Source organism: Aquarana catesbeiana, linkage group LG05 (genome assembly GCF_042186555.1).
Source record: "Aquarana catesbeiana isolate 2022-GZ linkage group LG05, ASM4218655v1, whole genome shotgun sequence".
Classification (NCBI taxonomy): domain Eukaryota; kingdom Metazoa; phylum Chordata; class Amphibia; order Anura; family Ranidae; genus Aquarana; species Aquarana catesbeiana.
In genome coordinates, this window is record NC_133328.1 from 16,479,211 (window position 1) to 16,498,628 (window position 19,418).

General features: G+C 44.7%; 1 protein-coding gene across 1 annotated transcript in view; it reads left to right on the top strand.

The window, feature by feature from the left end:
- The window catches only part of LOC141144098 (NXPE family member 3-like), a 49,166-nt gene extending 35,992 nt beyond the window's left edge, over positions 1–13,174 (top strand). The window contains exons 4-6 of the mRNA XM_073629476.1: positions 3,873–3,943; positions 5,008–5,214; positions 12,326–13,174. Coding sequence (XP_073485577.1) covers positions 3,873–3,943; positions 5,008–5,214; positions 12,326–12,861 — 814 coding nt within the window. The 3' untranslated portion in view covers positions 12,862–13,174. The remainder of the gene's footprint in view (positions 1–3,872; positions 3,944–5,007; positions 5,215–12,325) is intronic.
- Positions 13,175–19,418: the final 6,244 nt, after the last annotated feature.

The window sequence follows — 19,418 nt, forward strand, 5'->3', positions numbered from 1 at the left end:
TTACTCTGAAACCTTTTTACGTCATTTATCGGGTAATTGGGGGGGTTTGGAGGTTATGGTCTAATAGGTTGGGGAAAACTGGAGGTTATCTGTTCTTCACATGTCATGGCCCAGTCACAGTCCAGACCTAAATCCTATTGAGAATCTGTGGCAAGACTTGAAAATTGCTGTTCACAGACGCTCTCCATCCAATCTGACAGAGCTTGAGATATTTTGCAAAGAAGAATGAGCAAAAATGTCCCTCTCTAGATGTGCAAAGCTGGTAGAGACATCCCCAAAAAGACTTGCAGCTGTAATTGTAGTGAAAGGCGGTTCTACAAAGTATTGACTCCGGGGGGCGCCATACAAATGTACCCCCCACACTTTTCACATATTTGTTTGTAAAAACATTTTGAAACCCATTTATCATTTTCCTTCCACTTCACAATCATGTGCCACTTTGTGTTGGTCTATCACATAAAATCCCAATGAAATACATTTACATTTTTGGATGTAACATGACAAAATGAGGAAAATTTTAAGGAGTATGAATACTTTTTCAAGGTACTGTATGTAGGAGGATTTGTTTCATCTCTGTGTATCACATGAGGCCAGTCACATCACTGGGTATATGGAAGGGATTACGACCACATGAAGGCAGCAGCACCTTTTGCTGGAAAAAAAAAAAAAGTATGAATGTGGAGAGGCACCGGGCAGTGGCGTAGCGTGGGTTGCCAGCACCCGGGGCAAGGCAAGTAATTTGCGCCCCCCTAACCTGCGGACGTTTATCACTCCCCGAGTCCCTTCCAATACAATAGTACTGACCTACCTGATTCCTATACTGACCACTACACTTAACCTACTTGATTTCAACACTGACCAACCTGATTCCTTTACTGACCATTACAAACTACACTGACCACTATACTATACTGTCCACTACACTGAGAACTACACTGACTACTACACTACACTGACCACTACACTACACTGTCCACTACACTGACCACTACACTACACTGTCCACTACACTGACCACTACACTACACTGTCCACTACACTGACCACTACACTATACTGTCCACTACACTACACTATACTGTCCACTACACTGAGAACTACACTGACCACTACACTACACTGACCACTACACTACACTATACTGTCCACTACACTGAGAACTACACTGACCACTACACTACACTGACCACTACACTATACTATACTGTCCACTACACTGAGAACTACACTGACTACTACACTACACTGACCACTATACTACACTACACTGACCACTACACTACATTATACTGTCCACTACACTACACTATACTGTCCACTACACTGACCACTACACTACACTGACCACTACACTACACTATACTGTCCACTACACTGAGAACTACACTGACTACTACACTACACTATACTGTCCACTACACTACACTATACTGTCCACTACACTGACCACTACACTACACTGTCCACTACACTGATCACTATACTACACTGACCACTACACTGACCACCATACTACACTACACTGACCACTACATTATACTGTCCACTACACTGACCACTACACTACACTGTCCACCATACTACACTACACTGACCACTGTACTACATTGACCACTACACTACACTGACCACTACACTACACTATACTGTCCACTACACTGAGAACTACACTGACCACTACACTACACTGACCACTACACTATACTATACTGTCCACTACACTGAGAACTACACTGACTACTACACTACACTGACCACTATACTACACTATACTGTCCACTACACTGACCACTACACTACATTATACTGTCCACTACACTACACTATACTGTCCACTACACTGACCACTACACTACACTGACCACTACACTATACTGTCCACTACACTGAGAACTACACTGACCACTACACTACACTGACCACTACACTACACTATACTGTCCACTACACTACACTATACTGTCCACTACACTGACCACTACACTACACTGTCCACTACACTGATCACTATACTACACTGACCACTACACTGACCACCATACTACACTACACTGACCACTACACTACACTGACCACTACATTATACTGTCCACTACACTGACCACTACACTACACTGTCCACTATACTACACTACACTGACCACTGTACTACATTGACCACTATACTACACTGACCACTATACTACATTGACCACTATACTACACTGACCACTACACTATACTGTCCACTACACTGACCACTACACTACACTATACTGTCCACTACACCGACCACTACACTATACTGTCCACTACACTGACCACTACACTATACTGACCACCATACTACACTACACTGACCACTACACTACACTGTCCACTACACTGATCACTATACTACACTGACCACTACACTGACCACCATACTACACTACACTGACCACTACACTACACTGACCACTACATTATACTGTCCACTACACTGACCACTACACTACACTGTCCACCATACTACACTACACTGACCACTGTACTACATTGACCACTATACTACACTGACCACTATACTACATTGACCACTATACTACACTGACCACTATATTACATTGACCACTACACTATACTGTCCACTACACTGACCACTACACTATACTGTCCACTACACTGACCACCATACTACCCTACACTGACCACTATACTACATTGACCACTATACTACACTACAGTGTCCACTATATTACACTACACTGACCACCATACTACACTGTCCACTATACTGACCACCACACTACACTATACTGTCCACTACACTACACTGACCTCCATACTAAACTACACTATACTGACCAATATACTAACCACTATACTATACTATACTACACTAACCACTATACTGTCCACTATACTGTCCACTATACTGACCACTATACTGACCACTATAATACATAGCCTACACTATACTGTCCTACCTACAGTCTCTCTCTCTCTCCCATCCCCCCCCCCCCCGGGCCAGTAACACGACTCTCACGAGGGAGTCTCACTCACCTTCTTGTCCTGGCCTGCATCGTTCCGGAGGAGGAGGAGAAGACAGCGACGGCTCACATTTTTGCTTCTCTCCCCCGCGCTCCTGCTGCTGCCATGTTCAGTGTCCAGTGCACTGTGATTGGGCGTATAGAGGTCATGTGCGGAGGCAGGACTTCAGGAGCGATCGAGGACAGGCCAGCCCTACGCCTCACATGACCCCCACAATCACAGGGCGCCGGACACTTAACCCGGCGGTCGGACCGCAGGGGGGACACTGGAACTTGAAATTAGGAGGAGGCAGCCAGTAGTGACACATACTGGCGCCCCCCTAAAAGTCGCGCCCGGGGCCATGGCACCCCCTGCACCCCCCACGCTACGCTGCTGGCACCGGGTGATGCATTAATAGGTGGAGTTCACTGACAGCACACTTTAAAGAGGCTTGGGGTAAATATTCATTATCTGATATCCAGAGGGCCACAGGGGATGCTGGTAATCACTGTAGTAGACCACGCTATATACAGTCTGCTCTGTGATCTTCCGGGTGATGCCTCTCTGTTTCCCCTCTGCACACTGAACACAAAGAGGTCGCTCACTTGGCACCTAAATCATTCAGAGAACGCCTTGTATTTTTTATTCAATGAATACAAGGTGTTCTCTGATTGAACCACATGGAAACTGTGACATCATCCACCTCTCCTCTCCATCCACAGTGGCCCTCCTGATATCAGATATGGATACGTACGTCAGGCCAAGTTGGCTCAATGTAAGTTTTGCAGAAAAGTTCATTCCTGGAGTCCTGCTGTAAAGATCAAATATTTGGCCTGCCGGTTCAGTCATTTGAACTCTATCTTTGTTTTTATTTTTGACAGCTCTGTCTCCGATAAGGTGATTTCATCAGCCCTCCTAGGTCTTGTAGTCCAGCCCCAGAAGAGAACCAGAGGTAAGACCAGAAACCCCAACCCAACGAAGAGCAGAATTCTGCAGATGGAACAAGACCCCAGCATTGTTCTCCACCACCAATGTTTGCAGTAGGGAATAGATCCCCCTGAGCTCCAATTTCTATTAATAAATCAGTGGACATACCATTTAAAGTTAAAAAAAATATATATCTATCTATCTATCTAGAAGTAGATATCTATATATATAGATATCTATCTATATATATATAGATATCTATATATATATAGATATCTAGATAGATAGATAGATAGATAGATAGATAGATAGATAGATAGATAGATAGATAGATAGATAGATAGATAGATAGATAGATACATATATATATATATATATATATTTTTTTTATATATATATATATATATGTATATGTGTGTAGCACCCTCCTAGGTGGGTGCTAGGATTAGATAGATAGATAGATAGATAGATAGATAGATAGATAGATAGATAGATAGATAGATAGATAGATAGATAGATAGATAGATAGATAGATAGATAGATAGATAGATAGATTCAGTGTTGGCTCACTGTGTTTGTGGAGCTGTGTTTTGATAGGTAAATTTAGCTTGTCACACTGTAGTTAGTGTGGCTGTAATTGTTGTGTTAGGTCAATTTAGTTTCTCACTGCACTCAGTGCAGCTGCATTTAACTAGTTAGGTCTGCTCAGTGTTCTCAGCTGCTGCGAGTCTGTTTACTCAAACTTCTTTCCAAAAAAGCTGTGAGAACTTTCCAGGTCATAGCCTAAAGCTGGCCATTTTCATTCAGCCAGTAGGCCAACAAGCGAGGTGGATTGAGGAGTCACAAACCTACCCACTCCCCCCCCCCCGTTGGGACGTATTCTGACAGTGGCACTCTAGTGGGAGCTCCTCAGCTGTGGTGAGATGCTAGACCTGCAGAGATCTCAGCACATGAGAGATAGTAGAAACGCTAAGGTGGTTTTAAACCCCCCCCCCCTCCAGCATCCACAAAAAAAGACAAGTTTCAATTTTGTATGGATTGACTCTTTATTCACAATAATAATTAATACTATTGATATATTTGTTTCAGAGGTCAAAAATATCTGTAAACCTGGCTTATCAAATCCAGAACCGGCAGGGTATTATTACCAGGACAAGTGGAATTCCCTCGTCTGCAGGAACCGGAATTTCCCCACACCTGCTAACGTCACGTCCTGTCTGAAGGGGAAAGTCGTGTACATGTTTGGGGACTCAACGCTGCGGCAATGGTGGGAATACCTGGTGGATTTTGTTCCATGTAAGTCGTGTGTTCAGTAAATATTTTACTTTCCACGATTTCCTTCTAGATTTCCCAAACTTACTTTACTATATGTTTATAGTCATCTATGAAGAGCTTTCAACCTGTAGGCAGGTGCAGTCTACTTTCTCCACTGCAGGCTAGTGCTCAGCCGCACCGGCATTGCAGTTAGGGGGGAAGTCAAGAAGATCATGGTTCCTCTATGGTTTCCTGGGTCACTGGGGGAACTATTCAATCGGATGCTGTCGCCCCATATGACTCAGGTGGCCATCTTGGGTGAGGCAGTGTCTATTTAAGACCTTGACTCCCAGGCTTGGCACGCATTTTGCATGTGGGCAGTGAGGGACAGGTCACCCATCTGTTAGGGACAGTATTAGCAGCAGGGAGAAGTTCCAGATGAGTAGGAAAAGAGCAGGGACAGCCATCCTTCCTGGAAGCCTCCCTGATGCTGTCGCCTCATGAGACTCAGGTGGCCATCTTGGGTCAGGTAGAGTCTATTAAAGACCCTGGCTCCCAGGGTTGGCGTGCATTTTGCGTGTGGGCAGTGAGGGACAGGTCACCCATCTGTTAGGGACAGTATTAGCAGCAGGGAGAGGTTCCAGATGAGTAGGGAAAGAGCAGGGACAGCCACCCTTCCTGGAAGCCTCCCTGTTAGGATATGGACTGGCCAAGTCGCATTTCATCCCTCAAGACAGACGCTGTTGGTGCACCCGAGACCTACTGTTACACTCTTTGCCGCCGGGTAGTTGTGCTTTGTTGGACTTTACCTTCGATACAGTTCTGTTTCTGCAACTGCACTCTGTGTTCACTGCCGCCACAACACGCTGCACCTCCTCACAGGCCTTTCTCCCACGTGATGGCTCTCAGGTCATACTGCTCTTTCTTCAAAAGTATCTCCCACTGACATAGGTCCCACAATGCGCTGCATCTATTCTACGCTTATTACATAAGAGGATGGTCGGGTGGGCAAGTATCAATGGAAAGGGGGGGCACTCTGGAGCTTGTATATTTCCAGCTTGGAGGAAAAAAGAATGAGCCAACATCTCCAGGTCTGATGTATCTCAGCAAGAAGGCTAAGGACTAAACAAGATTTTAAAAACCATTTCACCTATTGAGAGCAGCTGGAAAGTATGTGTCTGCCACTGCCATAAACATAAGCTGGTCTCCCAATGTGGGCAAAAACACCCAAGATAAGATTTTTGCCTCAACATTCCCAATAACCCCAACACTAATATTACATATCTCTGTACCCCCAACTCTGACTCCATGTAACCCCAACTCTAATACTAACCCTACCTGTAATGCTAACACTAACCTTCCCAGCACTAGCCCTCACTGTTTACCCCAACCTTAACACTTCCCCTTCCTGTAACTCCAATTTTAACACTAACCATCCATGTAATGTAACACTAACTATCCCTGTAGCTTCAGCACTAAAACGAAACCTCCCTATAGCCCCAGCCCTAACACTAACCCTTTATGTAACCCCAACCCTAAATATCCATGTAATCCCAGCACTATCCCTCACTGTAGCTCTAACACTAACCACCCATGTAACTATCAGGAACCATGAATCAGACCGAGACAGTAGTATAGTTAAATCACACTTGTTTAATAATAATAATAAAAAGGTAAACAGAGTAAGCGTGGTCAAAACAAGCCAGAGTTCAGTAACCGGATCGGGTAGTCAGCCAAGCCAATGCCAGAGAGCCAGAGATAAAGCAAGCAGGATCAGGAGCCAGAAGGAACATCAGCCGAGCAAGTCTTCAACAGGAACGCAGGAGAAAGTCTCTGTGATGTTGACAAAGGCGAAGGCAGAGATCAAGTGAGCTGGACGGCTTTAAGTAGGCAGGACTGACGGGCAGAATCAACAACAGCTGGGTAACTGTGGAGAGAGATGGGAGCTGGCAATTAGAGGACAGCTGAGCGGCCAGCTCAGAGAAGGAAGGGCTGAGCCCAGCCCTGACAGTAACCCTAACCTTAAAACTAACCCTCCCTGTGACCCCCAACACTAGCCCTCACTGTTTACCCCATCTATAGCATGAACCCTCCCTGTAATCCCAATCCTTACACTAACTCTCCCTGTACTTCAACTCTATCACTAAACATCCATGTAAGCTAACCCTATCACTAACTATCCCAGTAGCCCCGACTGTAAAAACTAACCCTCCCTGTAACTCCATTTCTAACACTAACCCTTTATGTAACCCCAACCATCCATGTAATCTCAACACTAACTCTCCCTTTAACTCTAATACTAACCATCCACTTCAACCTTTAAAAAGTCCATGTAACCCCCTCCCTAACACCAACCCTACCTGTGACTCCAACATTTTTGTAACCCAACCCTAACACTCTCTTCAGTGCAAACTCTAATATCAACACTCAACCCCAACACTAAACTTCTGTCAAGGACACATGCTCATGGCAACTCACTAACTTGAGCCAGGACCTTGTTTGTTGGAGGAGGAATGAGGCGAGAGCTTATTTAGGGAAAGTAAAATCTGCTGTGATACAATTATCACAGTCTGCAATGCTGCTGGCCACACCTGAAAGGAAATTTACCCAAATCTAGTTGACTGAACACACACAGGGAGATACAAATCTTGCATTCAAACTGGTACAATCTAAGGGTTGTGGATCAGTGATTCCCACACACTTCTAACATTTCCCACGCTATCCTACGATCTAGAATACTGGCATAATCACTCTTCCCACTGCCCCACCACATCCCCTCACACCAGACACACAACTTAGGGTATCCTGCCACTTCCTACAGTTTGTCAGCTAACTGGTCTGCTAAGTTACCATACACACATATCTGTCTGGGAGATACAGTAGCTTCCACATACCATCACCAATCTCCTACAATCACATTGGCTATCCTGTTCTCTGGAAGACAACTGTGGCAATTTCTGAGAACCTGGAATGTGCTCAGATGTTTTTGGATACCAGTGGAGTTCAGCCACATCTGGAGTATTCCGTCCAGTTCTGGTCACCAGTCCTCAGAAAGGATGTTCTGGAACTGGAGAGAGTCCAGAGAAGAGCGACAAAGATAATAGCAGACTGGAGGACCTCAGCTATGAGGAATAGACATGTGCACACTGAAATATTTTGTTTCAGAATTTTGTTTTCGTCCGAAAAGTAAATTTATTTAGTTACTCCCGAAATTCGTTTTTATTCATTTCGTTTTTCGTTAAAAATTGCATTCGTCCGAAAATCCAAATTAATTAAGGTCGAATCTGTCATTGAAGGCTTATGGTGTCTGTCGAATGTTCAAAGAAGATTTGACGGAGCAGCTAAACTGTACGTGTACATTTCCGGTCGAATTTTTCGCCTACAAGCTAGCTGTAGTAGAATTCTAATGTTGTATGACTAGTGATAATTATATTTATTAAATATTTTACTAGTCAACCAACATTAGAATTTTTCTATAGCCTATGGGCGGATGCATTTGTCCGGAAATGTACGATTGCAGCGTCGTACGGTTTAGCTGCTCCGTCGAATCTTCTTAGAACTTTCGACAGACACCATAAGCCACAGATTCGACGTTTGTACATTTTTCGTTGCATTGTCGAACCTTCGTCGTTCATGTTGAATGGTCTACTCTACCCCAACAGTCAGCCAACTTTCACATTCGTTTCTCAATCTCCAAGTGCAATGGCGAGCGCGGGCATCCGACTTTGTGTCAGATATTGATATGGCATTATAATATAGAATCTATAATAATAAATCTCCCCCCCACAACACGGGCAGCCTCTGATTCTATCACAACACTAGCAACACTAGTATCACTATCAAGTTCACAACACTAACACAATAGCTGCAGATTATTATGAAAAAGTGAAGTTGAACTGTAGCTTGCTTCACTATTGTTCTGCTGCTGTGCTTATGCTTAAATGCTAAATAATTCAGGTTCTCTGACAAACGGACCAGCTAAGATTGACTGTCTTCTGAAATGATTCAGTGTGTGTGTCTCTCTCTGCTAGCAAATCGTAAGTGAAAGTAAGTTGGCTGTACGTGTGTACTTCGTTCTAGCTATTTTACTGCCCCTCCTCTCTGGTTACAATCGGCCAATAACATTCATTATCATCATTATTTTTATTTTACTTCCCCCACCCAATTCCAGCAGAGATCTTTTCTCTCTATGTCGAATCTTTTCTCTCTATGTCGAATCTTTTCTCTCTATGTCGAATAATCTTGGACTAATAGAGTTAAGGTTAGGCACATTCAACCACAGGTTCGATAGACACAGATTGTTATTGTCATCATCATGTCGAATCTCCTATCTATATTGAACTGTTGTCGCAATGAAAACGAAAATAAAGCATTTGTTTATGTCGGATCTTTCGGTTTTCGTGTTCTGCACTCACGTTATCGTTTGTTAAAAAACGATAACGAAAATACCTGAAATTCGGACGAAAATGCATTCGGATGAAAACGAATGCACATGACTAACGAGGAACGACTACAAAGATTAAACGTATTCTCCCTGGAGAAGAGACGTTTGAGAGGAGATATGATAGCGATATACAGTGCCTTGAAAAAGTATTCATACCCATTGAAATTTTCCACATTTTGTCCTGTTACAACCAAAAAACGTAAATGTATTTTGGGGTTTTATGTGATAGACCAACACAAAGTGGCACATAATTGTGAAGTGGAAGGAAAATGATAAATAGTTTTACAATTTTTTAAAAAAAATTTTCAAGACCTTCTGCTCTCTAGTTCCCTTGTCTCCTCCTTCCATGTTCGTTTTCAGGACTTCTCCAGAGCCACTCCCATCCAGTCTGGAACTCACTACCCCAATCTGTCTGGTTATCTCCTACTCTGTCCACTTTTAGGCGATCCCTGTAAACTCATCTCTACAGGGAGGCCTATCCTGCCCCCAGCTAACAACCGAATCTTCCACTCCCCTCATCAGTTCATCCCTCACAATCCCTATCTTTTATTTCACATCCCCCTCCTAAGCTCACAGGAGCAGGACTCCTCTAACCCTCTTGTTTTGAGTTGTACTGTTGGTGTATTGTCTCCTTTTACATTGTAAAGTGCTGCGCAAACTGTTGGCGCTATATAAATCCTGTATAATAATAATATGTGAAAAGTGTGATGTGCATTTATATAAAGCCCCTCTACTTTGTAGAACCGCCTTTCACTGGAATTACAGCTGCAAGTCTTTTTGGGGATGTCTCTACCAGCTTTGCACATCTAGAGAGGGACATTTTTGCCCATTCTTCTCTGCAAATTATCTCAAGCTCTGTCAGATTGGATGGAGAGCGTCTGTGAACAGCAATTTTCAAGTCTTGCCACAGATTCTCAATTGGATTTAGGTCTGGATTTCGACTGGGCCATTCTAACACATGAATATGCTTTGATCTAAACCATTCCATTGTAGCTCTAACTGTATGTTTAGGGTCATTGTCTTGCTGGAAGGTGAACCCATGCCCCAGTCTCAAGTTTTTTGCAGACTCTAATGCCCCGTACACACGATCGCACATTCCAACAACAAAATCCATGTTTTTTTTCCGACGGATGTTGGCTCAAACTTGTCTTGCATACACCACATCACACAAATCTTGTTGGAAATTCCGAACGTCAAGAATGCAGTAACGTACAACGAGCCGAGTAAATTGAAGTTCAATAGCCAGTGCGGCTCTTCTGCTTGATTCCGAGCATGCGTGGAATTTTGTGCGTCGGAATTGTGTACACACGATCGGAATTTCCAACAACAGATTTTATTGTTGGAAAATTTGAGATCCAGATCTTAAATTTTGTTTGTCCGAAATTCCGATGGAAAATGTCCAATGGAGCCTGCACACGGTCGGAATTTCCGACAACAAGCTCCCATCGAACATTTGTTATCGGAAATTCCGACCGTGTGTACGGGGCATAACAGGTTTTCTTCTAAGATTGTCCTGTATTTGGCTCCATCCATCTTCCCATCATCTCTGACCAGCTTCCCTGTCCCTGCTGAAGAAAAACATCCCCACAACATGATGCTGCCACCTCCATGTTTCACGGTGGGGATGGTGTGTTCAGGGTGATGTGCAGTGTTAGTTTTCCGCCACACATAGCGTTTTGCTTTTAGATCAAAAAGTTCAATTTTGGTCTCATCTGACCAGAGCACCTTCTTCCACATGTTTGCTGTGTCCTCCACATGGCTTCTCACAAACTGCAAACGGGACTTCTTATGGATTTCTTTCAACAATGGCTTTCTCCACTCTTCCATAAAGGCCAGATTTGTGGAGAACACGACTAATAGTTGTCCTGTGGACAGATTTTCCCACCTGAGCTGTGGATCTCTGCAGCTCCTCCAGAGTTACCATGGACCTCTTGGCTGCTTCTCCAATTAATGCTCTCCTTTCCTGGCCTGTCAGTTTAGGTGGACGGCCATGTCTTGGTAGGTTTGCAGTTGTGCCATACTCTTTCCATTTTGATGATGGATTGAACAGTGGTCCGTGAGATGTTCAAAGCTTTTTTTTTTTTTTTTTAACCCAACCCTGCTTTAAATGTCTCCACAACTTTATCCCTGACCTGTCTGGTGTGTCCCTTGGCCTTCATGATGCTGTTTGTTCACTAAGGTTCTCTAAAAAACCTCTGAGGGCTTCACAGAACAGCTGTATTTATACTGAGATTAAAATTACACACAGGTGGACTCTATTTTTAATTAGGTGACTTCTGAAGGCAAGTGGTTCCACAAGATTTTAGTTAGGGATATCAGAGTAAAGGGGGCTGAATACACACTTTTCATATATTTATTTGTAAAAAAAAATGAAAACCATTTATCATTTTCCTTTCACTTCCCAATTATGTGCCACTTTGTGTTGGTCTATCACATAAAATCCCGATAAAATACATTTACATTTTTGTTTGTAACATGACAAAATGTGGAAAATTTCAAGGGGTATGAATACTTGCACTGTACATTTTTCCAAGCTGGGTCAATGTAACTGTGTAATATTAGTTTCGAGGGACACCAAATATCATGGTTCCGCAGCATCAGGGATTCTCAACTCTACATAAGTTGCACAAGAATTTAATTTTTACTATAATCTATATAATTATAATCCTGTTTTTTTTATAATGTTTTTCCTTTTGGTATTGGTTGCAGCTCTTCAGAGGGTGGACCTCCATGTGAGTTACACCCCCGGCCCCCTGCTGGCCACGGATACAGAACATGGTTTTCTTTTGCAATGGCGGGCACACCAGAGACCCCTTAGCATGAAACGCACCCGGCTGCAGGAACTGAAGTACATCGCCAATGAGCTGGATGGCATGGGAGGAGGAGACGACGGATTGGTGATCGTTATAAACTGCCTGGCTCATTTTATCTTCTTCCCGGTCGATGTATATTTGAGAAGGATGATCATTATCCGCGATGCTGTGGCCCGGCTACTGGAGCGAAGTCCAAGGACCAAGGTCATAATTAAGTCTGGGAACACGGGGTTTCTGTTTATCCATGGCAGCGACTGGTTATCCCTGCAGCTGGACACGGCAATGAGGGCCGTGTTTTCAGGACTTCCAGTTACCATACTGGACGCCTGGCAGATGACCTCCTGCCACTACCTGCCAAAACACATCCATCCAAAGAAGATCATTATAGAGCACATGGTGGACCTAATGCTGTCCTTTATCTGTCCCAAATAACAGGCCAAAACTGTTCATTGCTTCCCGGTAAAGCAGCTTTAATAAAGAGGTGAAAAGGGCTTTTCCTTTGGTCCCACCAAAAAAGGAACCGACTTAGCCTGGAGATTTAAATGTGCTAATTGAGATCAGGTGGTCAAAGATCGATCCCAACATTTTCACCAAAGTACAAAATAACAAGAAGGTTCTTTGTTGACATCTCTCAGCTATTGGAGGGGACCAATCAGCATGGTTGGATCTGTCAGATAATACAGGACTTCACTGGATACAATTATTTATGTCTGTGTTTCATTGAAGAGTAAAGCTGGCCATATACACTAGTAGATTTTCAAACAAATGTTCTTATAAACAAAATTTCTCAGTAGAAAGACTTGACAAATTGTGTTTGAAGATACTTCAAAATTGTGTTTGCTCTCTTAACCGCTTCCCACACACTGTACTGCTGTGGCCAAAAGTTTTGAGAATGACACAAATATTAATTTGTCTGCTGCCTCCGTCAGATGAATTGCAATTAATTGCAAAGTCCCTCTTTGCCATGAACTTATTCCCATTAAAAACATTTCCACTGTATTTGTGAAGAAGGCTTCTGGGCGCCCAAGAAAGTCCAGCAAGAACCTGGACCGTCACCTACAGTTGATTCAGCAGCGGGGCACCACCAGTGCAGAGCTCGCTCAGGAATGGCAGCAGGCAGGTGTGAGGACATTGGCACACACAGTGAGGAAAAGACTTTTGGAGGATGGCCTGGTGTCAAGAAGGGCATTAAAGAAGCCACTTCTCTATAGTCAAAACATCAGGGACAGACTGATATTCTGCAAAAGGTACAGGGATTGAACTGCTGAGGACTGGGGTAAAGTCATTTTCTCTGATGAATCCCCTTTCCGATTGTTTGGGGCATCCGGGAAAAACCTTGTCCGGAGAAGAAAAGGTGAGCGCTACAATCAGTCCTGTGTCATGCCAACAGTAAAGCATCCTGAGACCATTCATGTTTTGGATTACTTCTCAGCCAAGGGAGTGGGCTCACTCACTATTGTGTCTAAGAACACCGCCATGAATAAAGAATGGTCCAACAACATCCTCCGAGAGCAACTTCTCCCAACCATCCAAAGAAAGTTTGGTGAGGAACAATGCCTTTTCCAGCATGATGGAGCACCTTGCCATAAGGCAAATGTGATAACTTAAGCCTCGTACACACGCTTAGATTTTCATACGACCGAACATTCGTTTTTTGTGGCATGCTAGTCTCATGTCAAAATTGAACAGGTTACTCACAATACGAAAATTTTAGTTCGTCAGATTACAATGTCAGAAGTGTGTTGAATAGTTTTGTATGTATTCTTTCGTTTCTGAGCATGCGTAATCTTGCTCTTACGATTTTGTTCGTACAAAAAACGTACTAATGAAACGAAAATCAGACGTTGAGTTTACATCCGACAAAAATTTTATATTTTGCACATCTAGCTTTTGTCTGATGAAAAAGGAAAATCGGCTGTCGAAAGCACCATACTAACGATCCAAAAATTGGCAGACAGCTCGTCGTATAAATTTTTCCATCCAATTTTCGAATCGTGTGTACGGGCCTTCAGTAGCTTGGGGAACAAAACATGGAAATTTTGGGTCCATGGCCAGGAAACTCCCCAGACCTTAATCCCATTGAGAACTTGTGGTCAATCCTCAAGAGCGAACTGCAGAGGTCTTGAAAAATGAAGGGTTATCACTGAAAATATTGACTCTTTGCATAAACATCATGTAGTTGTCAATAAAAGCCTTTGACACTTATGAAATGCTTGTAATTATGCCTCAGTATACCATAGTAACAACTGACAAAAAGATCTAAAAACACTGAAGCAGCAGACTTTGTGAAAATTAATATTTGTATCATTCTCAAAACTTTTGGCCACGGGTGTACACATATATGCAGCCTCAAGGAAGTGAGTCTTTATCTGTGGGGCCACATACATGCGTGGCTGTGTTTGTGCTAACAGCGTTCTGCACAGTGTGCATCATGCAGAGAGACTGAGCTCCTGATCCGCTACTAATGATTGGGCACCACGGGACCAGTTCCTGATCACTATGAGAGCCCTTGATTGGCTATCATAGTGATCAGCCACTGTACAGGAAAAATGCTGTCTGTGGTCAATGGTGGGAAAAATGCCTGAAATTTCTGGTCAGTGGGGGAAAAAAATGTCTGCTATTGTTATCAGTGGTAAAACAAAACCATTGGTAAACACTGGAGTGAAATGTGAGACATTGTTACTTAGTAGAATAAAGAGAGAACATTTGTGCTCAACGAGGAGCAAGGGAGCGCCAGAGGTGGTCAGTGGAGAGGAGGGGGACACTGGTGCTCAGTGGTAGGATAGCTGGTCACTGGTGCTCAGCAGTAGAACAAAGGGACAATGGTGGAACTAGAGATTAATGCGGTGACAATAGGTTTGGTCAGGGAGGTAGTTGGGAGGAGTGGGGTGGACTGGTGGGCAGTGGAGGGGGGGGCAGGGGGGTAGTTGGAGGGCAGTAAGGTGGACAGGGGCAGTGGAGTGAACGGGAGGTAGTTGGAGGGAGTGGGGTGGACTGGTGGCAGTGGAGGGGGGGCAGGGGGGTAGTTGGAGGGCAGTAAGGTGGACAGGGGCAGTGGAGTGAACGGGAGGTAGTTGGAGGGAGTGGGGTGGACTGGTGGGCAGTGGAGGGGGGGCAGGGGGGTAGTTGGAGGGCAGTAAGGTGGACAGGGGCAGTGGAGTGAACAGGAGGTAGTTGGAGAGCAGCAAGATAGAGAGGACGATAGTTGGGGGCAGTGGGGTGGACTGGTTGGTAGTAGGGTGGACAGGGGGAAGTTGGGGGGGGCAGAGGGGTGGAGGTGATAGTGTGGTGCAGAGGGGGTGGTTGGGGGGGTAGTGGGGTGGAAAAGGGGATGGTTGGGCAGTGGGGTGGACTGGTTGGTAGTAGGGTGGACAGGGGGGAAGTTGGGGGGGGAAGAGGGGTGAAGGTGATAGTGTGGTGCAGAGGGGGTGGTTGGGGGGGTAGTGGGGTGGAAAAGGGGATGGTTGGGGGTAGTGGAGTGGAGAAGGGGGTAGTTGGGGGCAGTGGTGTGGAGAGGGGGTAGTTGGGGGGCAGTATGGTATAATAGGGATAATTGGGGCAGTGAAATAGACAGGAGGGCAGTGGGGTAGACTGAGGGCGTAGTCAGGTGGACAGTGGGGTAATTGGATGGAGAGGGCGTAGTTGGGGAGGGGCAGTGGGGTGGAGAGGGGGTTAGTTGGGGAGTAGTAGGGTGGAAAGGGGGTATTTGGGGGGCAGCTGGGTGGAGAGGTGGGTACTGGGGTCAGTGGTGATGAATACCTGGATCCTGCTGTCCACTTGTGAAGGATGTGTGGAGCACCCTCTGCTGAGGTTACCATGGATGGCTCCTCCCACATGTTCAGGATTGGGTACACTTTCTGCTCCTGCTGGGCCCCTCCCACATGTTCAGGATTGGTTGCACTCTCTGCTCCTTTTGCTGTGCTCCTCCCACATGTTCAGGATTGGTTGCACTCTCTGCTCCTTCTGCTGGGCTCCTCCCACATGTTCAGGATTGGTTGCACTCTCTGCTCCTTCTGCTGGGCTCCTCCTACGTGTTCAGAATTGGTTGCACTCTCTGCTCCTTCTGCTAGGTTCCTCCCTCGTGTTCAGGATTGGTTGCACCCTCTGTTCCTTCTGCTGAGCTCCTCCCACTTGTTCAGGATTGGTTGCTCTCTCTGCTTCTTCTGCTGGGCTCCTCCCACTTGTCCAGGTTTGATGGCACTCTCTGCTCCTTCTGCTGGGCTCCTCCCATATGTTCAGGATTGGTTGCACTCTCTGCTCCTTCTGCTGGGCTCCTCCCACGTATTCAGGATTGGTTGCATATTCTGCTCCTTCTGCTGGGTTCCTCCCCACATAGGGCAGTTGTCAGGGAGAAGCTGGGGGGTCCTTCAGTCCAGACAGGTGCCTGACATTTTTGTATACTAACATCCATTTCATGTATTCCCTGAACAGCAGTGAGGACAGAAGTCGGCACCAGCGAAGTGCAGCAGGGTGTAGTCTCAGGACTGGGGAGAAAAGGGGCCAAGCTTTGGTGCCAGGCATTGGGGGCACCTAGTACTCCCCCTGTACACCAAACTGTATATGACCCGTTCCTGACCACTGCACTCTATACAGTCCATTATGTGTACTGGATTAGCTGCAAGGGAGACATTGGGGGTCTAACAGGAGAAAGAGAACCTGTCACCTGCCCATACTATCACATAAGGGGTTTAAATGAGAAAAAATAACCGCTTCCCTACCAGGCCAATTTTGACATTTTTTCACATACATGTTAAATCAGCATTTTCCTGCTAAAAAGGCAACTGCAACCATGATCCAGATATAACCACTTCCACCTAACTACATCCTAAGGGGTGGAAGTGGTTAAAACACATGGAGTGCAATTTCAGATCTCAATGGACTCAGTTAAAAAAATAACTCTAAATAACGGTCACTTTTCGGAGACTCCGAATCCTTCTTCTGGGTTTCTTCAGCCCAATGTGCCGGCAGCTGATTCCGTATACTTCTCATTGTCCCTACATGCAGTAATATACACATCACAAAACACAGAGCTGTATGATTAGGGAAAAAAAAAATTGGGATATTATACTTTTTACATAAAAAACAAGTGCCCATGGGACTTTTGAAGGGTCAAAATAAAGTACCACAGTAACAAAAATATATAAAAAAAAAACTACCTTATTTTACATCTTTATTATTTAAATTTACACGTATAACATGTAAAAAAAAAAACACAAAAAATGTATGGTATTTAACAGACACTAATACATCTCCTCTCTACGCATTTTGTGCAACAAAGTTCACTTCTTCAGGACAATGGGTAACAAGCCCCCTTTTTTTTCAAATTCTTATACAGATATAGCCTGTGCCGCTATAGTTCCTGGCCCCTTTACCATTCTTTTGGAGTACTTTCCATTTGGCAGCTAGTCCCACCTTCAGCTCCCGGGTGAGACTACCTCATTGGGATCTACCCATAACGCCAATTTCCCAGTGAGAGATGACTTCAATCACATCTTTGATGTACCAAGTGCATTTTTTTTACTTAGTGGTTGATGTCTAAGTATGAGACCTTATCACCTCACTTTTTTTTTCACTTTAAACATCATTAAAATCACTGCTCCCGAAAAAACTTCAGTTTTTGAAACTTTTTTTGCATTGATACATGTCCCCTGGGGCAGGACCCGGGTCCCCAAACCCTTTTTAGGGCAATAACATATTAGCCTTTAAAATTAGCACTTTTGATTTGGAACGTTTGAGTCCCATAGACTTTAATGGGGTTCTAAAGTTCGTGCAAACTTTCGGTCCGTTCGCAGGTCCTGGTGCAAACCGAACTGGGGGGTGTTCAGCTCATCCCTACTCAGGGTGCAGGAATGTATCGCAGAAGATTCCAGAAGGACTATACACCCCATCATGCACTCTGCAGCCGCACAGGTATGAGGTCACTGGCTGCCGAATAATCATGGGGACAAACAATGTTCAGAACACTGGAAGGTATGAAACTTTCTGGTAACAGTTCACATCACTACATCCTCCCCCTGCTTGAAAATCTTTGGTCCCCAAAGACAGGGCAGGACCCAATCGCTTTACTGCATGAGCTAGTCAGTCATTTGTCTACTAATCTAGAGGTGGTAACAGCTAATAACTAGCTTAATAAAGGATCCTCTGATAATAAACTATATACATCAGTAGAGGATGAAATCACATTGAGTTTAGGACAGGCCAAAAGTAGATCTGTGTCCCACCAAGTAGTGTCAAGGTCATAGATCAAGGGTGGATTAAGGTCATCCCCTACCACAGATTCAGTAAGGGAGGCATGTGCTTGTGTGGGCCGATGAGTAGTGGGTATGAGTTCATCAGAGCTTTCTCCAAGGGTCTCATAGGTAAACCTCTTTGGGGGACATATTTCCCGTCTCAGTTGAGAGGACATGTCTTCCACAGAGTCAGGTTCCTGTTCTGTCTCCAATTGGCTACATCCAGCTTTTGGTTCAGGCTCTGTTTCTAACTCGGGTTCCATTTCAAGTTCTGGTTCAGTTACAGGTTCTGGTTCAATTACAGATTCTGGTCACCTCTCCTTCAGTTCTTTCAATGTGAGGGAGGGGCGCACCGACTGGAGCAGGTACTTCACTGAAGTCCAGCTTGACTTCTTCAGCTTCCAACAGCAGGCCAGAAGCTATGGCCTCAGTATCAGGCAGGCGAGGACCTGCCTCTAAACAGTCTTCTGGTTCAACTGCAGGATCTAAAGGATCATCTCCCACTGAGTGGACCCACAACCAATCTAACGGTACTTCCTCATCATCTTTTTCCTCTTCTTGGAAGGTAGGGGTACATGGTGTTCTTTTCTAAGACCTCAGTACTGGAGGCTGAGATGGCTTGGAATGTGGGACAGAGGGTACCCATACAGCCTCTGAAATAGGCAATAGGTGGTTCCGATGCCAAGTTTTTAATGGCCCAGTCTTCCCTTCTTGTCTGATCTGATATACCGGGAATCCTGGTAGTCGTTGGCAAACAAT